We start from the raw sequence: 11,907 nt of genomic DNA on the forward strand, positions 1-11,907 counted from the left end.
TCTTCCAGGAAGGAACCCAAAGGGCCTGGTGGCCTGTAGACCAACAACCCCTTCAGGGCCTGGCCCGGGGACAGTCTGAGCGTGAAGGCGAGCGACTCAGCGCTCCCGATGGAATTAAGAGGAAGAACTGAGCAGGAAACGCTCTTTTTCACCACTACCGCCACTCCCCCGCCTCTACCCTTCACTCTATCCTGCCGGAAGATATTGTACGCCGGAGGAATGGCTGAGAAGACATCCGGATTGGAAGCCTCTCCCAACCAGGTTTCGGTAAGTAGCAGGCAAAGGGGATTTTCCCTAACAAGGAGATCGTAGATATGCAGGGCATGGCAGCCTACCGACCTTGTATTCAGCAGCAAACAAAGATGCTGTGCGCCAGCCGTTGCAGGGCGAGGAACATTAACATGGGTCCAGAAAGGCGTCCAGCCACAACACGGACAACGGCGTTTACCCTTAAATCGCCCCGGGAAAACGGAACGGCAGGAGCTAGAGAGGCCCCGCAAATCCCGCAACATCACAGAGGTATAACAGATCATCTCAGCCAGTGTGTCACCGGACCAGCTTCCCCCGCCGCCCCGTCGCCTCCGGGACGCTGACGGGCAGGACTCCGGCACGACTCAGGCTACGCGAAGGCGCCCACCTGCGCGTCACGCTGCGCGTGAGGGAGCGACTGTAAATAGGCTCTCCAATCAGCCCTGAGCGTGCGAGTCCGCTCCAAGATGGCGGCCGCCGCTGGCTGAGGTGTCCCAAACAAAGATGGCGCCCAAAATGACCCCCAGGACCCGGACCCACCGAAATGGTGGTGCTTGGCAGGCAGAAAATGCCGTTTTTTTAAATGCAGGTAAGGGGAGAGAGGGGCGCAGGCTACAGGCAAGCAGGCTAAAAGCAGGGTAAAATCAAACAGAAAAACGAACCTAAATACAAAAACCAGGCAACATTAAAATACTCTGTGCTAGTATCAGCGCGAGTGCAGCGATGTGGTAGATGTATGCTGAACAAGTAGAAAAGTTAAAGAATGGAATAAAATATCCTTTATTAATCAACAGAAATAATACGTGTAATTCCACAGTTACCCTGAATTCATTTATTGGTTGTATATTTCAGACACAAATGCAATGAGGTCATTTGCTTTACCTCAGCACACAGTAATTGTATTTTTCTCCCCAACCAGGTTCCTCTCCAGGTGAACAGTTCAGCGATTGTGGGCCCTAAGGATGGAATCCACCTGAAAGTAGTGCCACGGTAGTAATGGACATCCACGCTTGCATGTCTGACCAGGACCAGTCGTGGGTTTCCTTCGTGATGTACGCTGGCGGCCTCTCATTGCAGGGTGGTCTCACTTGCTCTGCATTGCTCTGAAGACACTATGAATCTCTCTTTTACCAGGTACAAGTAAAATCTGCTGCTTAGGTCATTGAACCCGGCTACACTCCAGCATCCTACCATGGATATTGCCTGTGGCCATATGATATCATTGCTCCAGGACTTTCAATGCTAACAGGCGACGGTTGTCTCTTGGATTAAGGACGGTCCCTGTGGACATCCCTCCCGCTGCCTCATTCAGGAAGCAGGTGAACTGAGTTTTCTTCAGTAGAGTATTGGATCAGCACCTAGGTGAGCTGTCCTGGTAAGAGCCTACAGTGCACGCAAGTGTCTTCCACGCACTTGCGTCGCCAGCCAGAAAAGACTAAGAGCTGCAACAACAGCCATCAAGTGAACACATGAGCTGCTTGGAGCTGGAGCGCAGGACTCTGCCATCTGGACCACACCAATGCTTTTTAAAGTGCACTGCTGTCTCTTTCCTCTTAGGAGCACTTCAAATGTTCTTCTAAAGAGAGCATTCATAGACTGCTTTCCAAAAGGGAACCGCTTTCATTCTTCGTGATGCTTCAGCCCGGCTACTGCCTCTCTATCCTTGAGCAGATCCCATGCTCTGGGTCTGATGGGTGACTGGACATGATCGGTGATTACAAAAGAACTGCTTCATTTTAGTTAAAGCTACTCCTGTAGACATAAGAATTTCTCATGCTTGAAAGAGGACTCACATAGTGCTTTCTCATAATTCATTTGTAATTTGGACACAATAATTATAATTTAAATTCCTGACTGGACATTTGACCTTCCGAATGGTCTAAAAGGGTATGCTGCATTTTTGTATTGATTGCTCGATAGATTCACATGTGTAGCTAGTAGGTGAATATGTTATTAGCCTCTGAATGTCAATAGGATGTCAACTTCCAGTTGCCCTGTATGATATTACAGGAACTCCAAAATCTATGCCTCACTCCGTGACGCCCCTGCACCCCTCCCAAGAGCCATCTTAGGTCCCATCTAGTAATGACAATGCTGCGGCTTCTACATCTAAAACATCTGTGCAATTCTTTGCACTCTGCCAATTCCTTCATGATGCTGCAATACTGCCACATTTATATCTGTGACAGTGAAAAGTGTTTTATTTTTAGCATCTGGCTATGGCCTGCCTTCACTGGCTATTACCAGAGGCTACGTTCCATAGAATACAGGGTCCCATATGGCGTAGATGGTCCCACTGTTCATGATAGTTCTTCCACTGCCTCTGGAAATCTCTGCCCACAGGACATCTACTCTCAGAGGTGGCGTCAACGCCCACCCCTGCATCTTCCTTGGTGACTTCAGTTTGCACTAGGGAAATGGCACTGGCAATGCTGTCAACGTGTTCTCCTTTTTCCCTAATCAACAATGATCTCCTAAACGATGTCTCTTCCCCAGTCGCTGTAAAGAAGTCATCCTTGACCTGATTATCTCAAAGGATACCCTGCGGCCTGCAGATTAACTCATTCCGATAGCGGGGTCAGATCATCTTCAGATTCCTTTAAGGATTACCGTACTCCACCAGAAAACCTCAGGCCAACCAAAAAACAGAGACTCGGCTGCAGTGGTTAATTTGTGAAAAAATGAGTGCCTGGGCGCTCGTAAGGAGGCACCTTGCACCAGCCCAATGCTCCTATTAACGCCACCTATAACAAAACGAACTACCAACCGTGAAACCAAACAAATGGGGAGAGGATGTGGCGTAACGGCCAGAGCTGCAGACTTTGGAGCTGGGGAACCAGGTCGAGTCTCAGCGTAGGCTCAACATCCTGGGATTCTGGGTAAATCACTTAATCTCCTCGTCCCTACAAACAATGAATGTGTTTTTAACTGGTGCTCATGAAAAGTGCGCCAATACCTTTGGATCGAGTTTGTGCTATAAGCGCCGCTGTTGACGATAAAGTGCCAGTGCCGGGCACCGGAAACCATCGGCTCAAATTAAGCACTGCCCTGGAGACAGTCAAACTTGCTGTTTAATCTGACTCATTTTAGGGCCATCATTAGAAGCTGCAAAGCTCATATCTTCAGAAGTAAGTGCATGAAATGGCTCTGAATCCCTACAAAAAATCCCCTAAAACCACTTTTCAAAGTGATTTAAGAGTGTGATAACCTGATAGAATAAATACTATGGAAGCCAAGTGAACAGAATGTGCCCAGAAAGTTAAATTCAATGAGTTTCTCCCCCCGCCCCCCCAAAGTCTATCAACCCTGATGACCACAGGACAATGTGCAAGGCGCGGTAGACCTGGCCTTATTTTGAAGTAATTCTGGCAACAGAACGCCTTAAAACTACATTCATGGTTAAACCATCGAATTACTTCAACAGCACTGTATCTTGAATCATCAGCAAGGAGCTTACCAAACATCTGCTACCCTATGAGGTCACTTTGGTGACCTCATCACGTATGCAAGCTACTTTCCCCGACTGTCTGAATATCGGCAGAGATTCCCCCTCTTGAAAAAATAACCAGCTGATGCCAGCAACCTACATTATTTCCAGCCGGTCTCTACCCTCCCATTTCTAGGCAAGGTGACTGAAAGCGTTGCATCATCCCAGCCCTCGCTCTTTATTTCCAGGCGCAGAACCTTCTCAAAGATGTCCAGTCAGCATTCATATAGGACTGCCCTTCTTCAAGTAGTTAAGGATGCACCCCACTTCCACGAGTTGGATAATTCCCACCTACTTGTTCTTCTAGACCTTTCGACAGAGTTTGACACACTCAAGCATAAATCTCTGGTTCACTTTCTATCTGTGTTCAACCTCATGGTCACAGGTCCAAATCCCGGTGGGTCAACTCAGCCTTTCATTCTTCTGAGGTCGATAAAATGAGTACCATTGAGTTGGGTAACAATAAACATCTGTTATTCAGCGGCAAGATACCATTGGGTGAACGTGTACTTGTCAAATGCACGTTATGTTGTGTTATCTATCTAACCACTCTCAAGCTCAGTTTCTAGCAAGGTACGCCTACCACAAGCAGTTCCTCAGGGCTCCGTTCTGCCCTCTACTCTTCATACCCCTCCTCTGCCCCCTCGCGGAGAGAGCCTTAAAAACCTCTGGTATATATTATCACCAATATGCGGCTGACACACAGATTTACCTAAAGATTTCCCAACATCTTTCAGCTTGGCAACATCTCTTTTTAACAAAATTAAAAAGTGCAGGCCAGATTCAACATTATTTGGCAGACAGGAAAGCAGCGAGACAACTTCCTGAGCTGTGTCCAATGGAGAGAGTGGGAATGCGTCATATTTACTAACATATGGTGCATTCCTGCTCTCCCTCTGCGCTGGCGCAGACAGTGCGGCCTGGCACCAACGCAGGCACTATTGCGCCATGGTGCAAGGGTGCCTGTGTTACAGGCAGGGTTGTATTTGTGCAGGAAGAGACACTTTTCTGCACAAAAACAATCCTTAGATGGGTTTTCCTCTTTCTTAGAAAGGGAAAAAGCAAGTAGAGATAAAGATGTTTCTCCTTGTTATGCCTCTCTCTGGAAGGCTTAGCTTTTATCACGCGTTCCCAAGTTTACCCGTCTTGGCAAATCTGGGAATGCGCCAAACACATGGGTGGATGCGAGGGAACACCCCTCTTCACCCATGTAACACCCTCCTGGCACAGAGTAAGGCACGGCAGCGACTTGCTTTAGCTTGGGTTACTCCAGATTTACCAAGCAACGCAGGGGCACGCAATGGCTTGGAAAAGATTTAAGGATTGCGTTGCCCTTGTGTCACCCGCCTTCTCTACGACTGAACTCATGTCTTGTTACCTTTACAAAAGGAACTCGAAATCCCCATTCCAAAGACATTTTGGTTAGTGACCGTTTGAAGCTACATTATCTAATCTCCATTGTGTCGACTGACTGTACTGACTGATCATATGCTTCCTGTTTCTAATGAGCGTCATTCCTTAAGAACGTCCATTGCCTTGTAAAGCGCTGTAAGCCATTGGGCTATTTCGTGCTAAAAAAAAATGCAAAAAAAAACAAAAACCATGCTATTCACTTTCCATCATGCCACCACGTTCGTGCTTTAAAAAAGCCCAGTAAAACAAATATACATGCCATTCACGTGCCGTTATGCCAGCAGTGATGTGGCTCGGTAAGGTCATAAACGGCATATGCATGAAATTCTAGTGCCACCATGTGTCCTCTATTGATATTGCAAGCATGCAACCCTTACACATTAGCATGTCCAGGTCCTTAAAGACTGCACTTGCTGCAGGAAAAGGGTTGGCAGGAATGAGACATAAATGTAGTCTCGAATACCGGACTTACATTTTGGCAGGTGGGCGAGGCTTTCAAGCAAAAATATTTGAGGCATTAAATGCCCACGATCCAGATGCCACAGGAGCACGGGGACCTCCCTCGCTCTGTTTCTGAAAGGATGTCCCACGTCGGTATGCCACTACATTGATCGCAATTACTTTCTAAATCAATAAATGCATCGAGGGAACTCTATCTGAAGTTACCACATGTATGGTGTCATTACAATAGGAGACATGGGATAGCAGGCAAGTTTATGTAGGTACATACTTGTATACACATGAATAATGTACCCTTAATCCTCTAACCCCTCTATCTGTAACCATGTACCCTCACCTGTATACTTGGAAGATTATTGAAAACTATCTTGGACAGGACAGATCTGGCAGCACAAACTGGGAAAACTACCATCTTGGTTAGGAATTAATATAGCCATAACCACGCCCTGTCACAGAAAAATGGCGGCGTCCTTGTATGGCAGGCCAAGAAAGAGATTACAGTCCTGAAATTCTGCCCTTGATCTAACCGTATCTTTGATCCTGTGCAGCAAAGTACGCCTTCTTCCAAACTCTCATCTCGACATTCTGTAGCACGTGCAGAGCAACTCTCCGCCAGAGGAACCGCTTCAGGGCTGCTGCAAGCACTTGCATGCCTGCACATGGCCTAGGCGACGCTCACAGGAACCTTCTTACACTCAAACATGTCCCCTCCCTATATGATGACGCAGAACCAGACAATGCCATTTCCTCCACGGAACCAGGGCCACTCTCCTGTGAGGTCTGTCTGCATATATGTGTCTTACCTCAGCGGATTCATCTAACAACTCTGACAAAAGTGAATCACCTGCACAAAGATAATTACACCTCCTGCACCCTGAAAGTCAAGTACTCTAAACTCATATTACAGCAATAAAACCCAGTACTAGCCAGTGGCTCATAGGCTGAAGGTGAAAGCTTCAGTGTCAATATATCATCAAAAAATAAATGTTGGAATAACCTGGCAAAGTGGATGTACTCATTCCCTTCCGGTGCTGTCAAACCGAACGGCCCCTCTCGCGTTCCTTTAAGGGCTGGAATGCCCTTCAGTACTTTGGACACCTGTGGCTCTTTTCCTGGGTTGGCACTGAGAGAGAGGCAGTCACCAGATGTCCTGGTTCCTCAACTTTGCCACATGACTATGACATTGAAAGCCAGCTTCTGGGATATGGGGGTACTGTGAAGAAGAACATTCAACGTAACCATGCATCTGAATGAATATTTATATGTATTACTGAGCTGATATTCCTTTTGGGGATGAGTAGGACTCTCAACCTTTCTCGACCAAGTAGTATCGATATCTTTCTACTGTGTAATGCAGGGAGTCTACGCAGAGAAAGAATCCGCGCCCACATCTTTTATTTTAATGGAGCTCCTACAGGTTCTACATCTGTCCTGATTTCAGCTTTAGATACTTCCCTGGATCCTGTGATGTCTGTTCGCCTGGTTCCCTGTGCAGCTTATGCACCATTGCTGGCAACAGTGGAGCACCTGCCCCAGAGCTCTCCAGCCGAGTGCGTCTGTAATTTAATCATCGTACAATACGAGGCCTGTGAGTATGCAAAGAAAGCAGTAGGTTTTACCCTGGGGGGAGGAGGGGTGGTGTGGGGGGGGGGGAGGGGGAAGGGGCTGGGGATTGTCACCTTCAGTGCTCACTAAAGTATGCAAAGAAAGAGGGACATTTTAGCATTTGGGGGGCTGTCATCGACAGCGTCAGTTGAAATAAAGATGAGCAAATACAACAGCAATTGGGCCAATAATGAGCGCAACGCTTGGACAGGATGGAGCCGTATTCTACATTGTTTTCAAAAGACAAGCACAGAAGCCACGACTCTTTCCAATTGCTACTGGTGGACTGGATAATGGGTTCTGGCTTGTGAGTTTTGAAGGGACTGAAGGAAAGCGTGCAGGGCTCTGAGTGTCAGGATCCTGTGCACAAGTGCATCGTTTTGTATAATGGTGGTACACGCTACATGCAAGGAGGCACAATGCTAAACACAATCACAGAGACAAACACAATGAGGTCAATGTGAACCTTCTCTCTAAACAGACCACATCAGAGTTTCAGCAGCCTGTTCAGCACCTTGGTAGCCATAACCTCTTTGGCTCTCCAGTTTACCACGAAACTAACAACCCTCCTATAGAAGGCTCCCGTGAGCACGAAGATGTGAAATCTCCCCGAGTCCTTCTTCTAAAATAGCTATTCGATCCTTCCCTCACCCCAGTGTCCTGTGAATCCCCTCCTCATCTTCCATTTCAGAGTTAGGTGGAAGGTATATGCATTTTCTACTGACTACAAATATTCCAATTCAACAAGTCAGTGCAATAAGGACGTATATACCATTATGCAATTATTCATTAGAAAGTTACCTTCTACTCCAGCATCCTTACAGCAGCGTCTGAGGACCCATTAGAATATTCTGTGACAGGAGGTCTGGAAATGAATGCAGAAGAGAAGGGTCCTTTCCTTTCCGGACTTCAGAGACAACAAGAAACGAATGAAGGGAGAAACGTTTGGGATGCCCATTTACAGATATCTGGACCTTATATCAAATACAAATGTCTGCTTTTGTAAGCCAATTACAAACACACAAAGGTATAGAACAGCGGCAGGCCGCTGCTCTCATCTCAGCATCATTCCTGAACCAGTGTTGTTCATCAGAAGCAATGCTGAGGTGTTTGTAGATAGTCAGACATCTGCTACCTCCCTCAGTTGATGACGTGTGGTAAAGATACATTCAGATGTAAACATATCAAGTCTGACACTGCACAACCTCTTACGTTCACTTAGCAAGGAAAGCCAAGTCTTTGTCTATGAAAGCCCAGAACAGTCACCACTGCGCTCTTTAACACACAGACTGGTCAATTCCCTCCATATTCAGACGCATGAATTAACCGAGGAAGAGGATCTATTGCTTCCAATCCCATGTGACCATTGAAGGAAGAGTGTTCACCTTTGCCATAGGAGTCATGTTCCCTAATACAATTCTTATCCTGTATGCTCAGCGTGGGGTGAGGTCATAGCAAGAACACCACCAATAATCAATGGCTACAATCTTATAGAGATGTGATGACAATAAGAGCAGGTCTCAACGAGCACTGATGTCTTCGCAATTCCAGTTGTAGATGTCACCTTCACGAAGGGTTTTTTCTAGAATGAGGGTTATCGCAGCAACATCGAATGGTCACCCAGTGCATTTACAACATTTCCTAAATTTAACAACAGTGGGTACCACTAAATTTTCATTCTGTTTCTGTGAAAACAGGAACTTACAAATCCAAATATCTCTGACTGCCAAACAACTCTCAGACCTGGCGAACATCTGAACAGATACCGGGGCAAAGATGCCCAAGCACATCTCTAAAGCGAAGAAGATCACGCAGAAATTCAGACCGTTCATCACAAACACGATAATGAGAGTGTCGGTGGACTTAGCGTTCTAATCTTACTCTGTGCTCACGTAAAATGACGAAGGGATAAACTTGGCACAAACTCACGTCGTATTATATTTCTTATGTTTACCCAGCAAGAGGTGAAGAAAATACTCGTTCGCGCACTTTCAAATGTGTAAGATTGGACTGTGCTTGACAGAGATTGGACTGTGCTTGACAGAGCTTGGACTGTGCTTGACAAAGATTGGACTGTGCTTGACAAAGATTGGACTGTGCTTGACAAAGATTGGACTGTGCTTGACAGAGCTTGGACTGTGCTTGACAGAGCTTGGACTGTGCTTGACAGAGCTTGGACTGTGCTTGACAGAGATTGGACTGTGCTTGACAGAGCTTGGACTGTGCTTGACAAAGATTGGACTGTGCTTGACAAAGATTGGACTGTGCTTGACAAAGATTGGACTGTGCTTGACAGAGCTTGGACTGTGCTTGACAGAGCTTGGACTGTGCTTGACAGAGCTTGGACTGTGCTTGACAGAGCTTGGACTGTGCTTGACAGAGATTGGACTGTGCTTGACAAAGATTGGACTGTGCTTGACAAAGATTGGACTGTGCTTGACAAAGATTGGACTGTGCTTGACAGAGCTTGGACTGTGCTTGACAGAGCTTGGACTGTGCTTGACAGAGCTTGGACTGTGCTTGACAGAGCTTGGACTGTGCTTGACAGAGCTTGGACTGTGCTTGACAAAGATTGGACTGAGCTTGACAAAGATTGGACTGTGCTTGACAAAGATTGGACTGTGCTTGACAGAGCTTGGACTGTGCTTGACAGAGCTTGGACTGTGCTTGACAGAGATTGGACTGTGCTTGACAGAGCTTGGACTGTGCTTGACAGAGCTTGGACTGTGCTTGACAGAGATTGGACTGAGCTTGACAAAGATTGGACTGAGCTTGACAAAGATTGGACTGAGCTTGACAAAGATTGGACTGTGCTTGACAGAGCTTGGACTGTGCTTGACAGAGCTTGGACTGTGCTTGACAGAGCTTGGACTGTGCTTGACAGAGCTTGGACTGTGCTTGACAGAGATTGGACTGAGCTTGACAAAGATTGGACTGTGCTTGACAAAGATTGGACTGTGCTTGACAGAGCTTGGACTGTGCTTGACAAAGATTGGACTGTGCTTGACAGAGCTTGGACTGTGCTTGACAGAGCTTGGACTGTGCTTGACAGAGCTTGGACTGTGCTTGACAGAGCTTGGACTGTGCTTCACAGAGATTGGACTGTGCTTGACACAAAACCACTTAGTTGCATCTTATATTACATACGTATCTAACACACTGCAAAATGAGTGTGCACTATATAAAGACTTGTTCATGGACCATGGTTTTACGAGGAAAAACGTGGGATTTGTATATTAGCCAATGATTACCCAATCCATACTTTTAAACCTCCTGTAATACGAACTGGGCCAAAATGTGTGTGTTCTATTGTTCCTCAGGCGGTAAAACGGTTTTGTTCTGTTTCTTGCTCCAGTGAAAGGATCATATAATTTGACCCCAGCTGTTTTTTTAGCGTAGAGTCAACTCCAAAGTGTTTAACACATGTCCAAACCAGGCATTGGGGCATATTAACAAGGACAGCGTTACAATTATAACCGGTTTAGCAGCAGAAAACTACCGCTAAAGCGGCGATAATGGGCTTGATAATATGCCGCAGATTATTCCAATAAAAGCCCATGTTGACACCAGAACATGGGCTTCTATTGGCCAGGGCATATTATCAATCCCATTATCGCCTCTTTAGCGGCAGATTTCTGCCGTTAAACCGGCGATAATTTTTAACGCCGTGCTTGATAATATGCCCCATTGTTGTTAACTGATCAGAAATGGTGAAATCGGTTTGAGAAAAAATTAGCTTAACACTTTTAGCTAAATGTATGCGTATTTAGATCCTATGCAGAAGCAAATGTGTAGTTTGCATCCCATTTTAGTTTGTCCCAACAGTGGTGCAGCACAGTGAGCTGCTTAGCTATCTGCAAAGTTACACTTATACGTGCACGTGCTCGGTGCGCAACTGATGTAACCCAGTTCTTTACAAACTGCAATATTTTAGGATCAACACCCTCCAGAGACTTTTCCTTAACACATTTATCAAATTTACACCTTATTTAAAACAAGGACTACACACTTTCCCTGGCGCGTGCATACACACAGACCGTTTTGTTTATTTGTTGCATTCATCCATGCATTGGCACATGCTTTAGTTCACGCACCCTGTACTTCAATTTTCGTTCCACCGCCCTAAGGCACACTGGCATGCATCCCTGGTCACTACTTATGGTCAAATTGACTGATAAAAATAATTTCCTTCCATATTAATGCAAATTCATAACAGTAGTAATTTATGAAGCACGGCATACCACCTATCTTTCTCAGACTTGTAAATATAAAAGGCATTCCTATTACTAGATTAAACGGGACCTCAAAAGGGTGAAATGCTGAGCTCGGCTTGTGTGGATTCGGGCACGTGACCTGCTGATCACACTGATGCTAGGAGAGAGCTTTAAACTTGCTGAACTTTTCACAGGCTTCAGAGGCAAACTCATATGTAAACAAGATCTGTACATTCCATGGTTGTTATTAGTGCGCACAGTAAAGACCTCCCTGCCCCATCGTCCCCGGTTCACCACCCATGCGCAAGAAGAACTATTCTGAAAAATGTACTGATCCTACAGTACCACTCCACACCCTTCCATCAGCATGCTGTGAGACTGTCAGGACGCCTGTCCAGTGCTCTCACCACTGCTAGGAGACATGCCAGTTAACCTGCCCCTTTAGTCCTGTCTGGCAGAAAACACCATGGGCCATATTCT

General features: G+C 46.2%; 1 protein-coding gene across 4 annotated transcripts in view; it reads left to right on the plus strand.

Annotated features, from left to right (window-relative positions):
* The window catches only part of TBXAS1 (thromboxane A synthase 1), a 405,845-nt gene extending 399,232 nt beyond the window's left edge, over positions 1 to 6,613 (plus strand). For all 4 annotated transcript variants that reach the window (XM_085652048.1, XM_085652049.1, XM_085652050.1 and 1 more), the window contains one exon: positions 1,169 to 6,613. In XM_085652048.1, the coding sequence (XP_085508174.1) occupies positions 1,169 to 1,243 (75 nt within the window). In that variant the 3' untranslated portion in view covers positions 1,244 to 6,613. The remainder of the gene's footprint in view (positions 1 to 1,168) is intronic.
* Positions 6,614 to 11,907: the final 5,294 nt, after the last annotated feature.

Source organism: Triturus cristatus, chromosome 4_1 (genome assembly GCF_964204655.1).
Source record: "Triturus cristatus chromosome 4_1, aTriCri1.1, whole genome shotgun sequence".
NCBI lineage: Eukaryota > Metazoa > Chordata > Amphibia > Caudata > Salamandridae > Triturus > Triturus cristatus.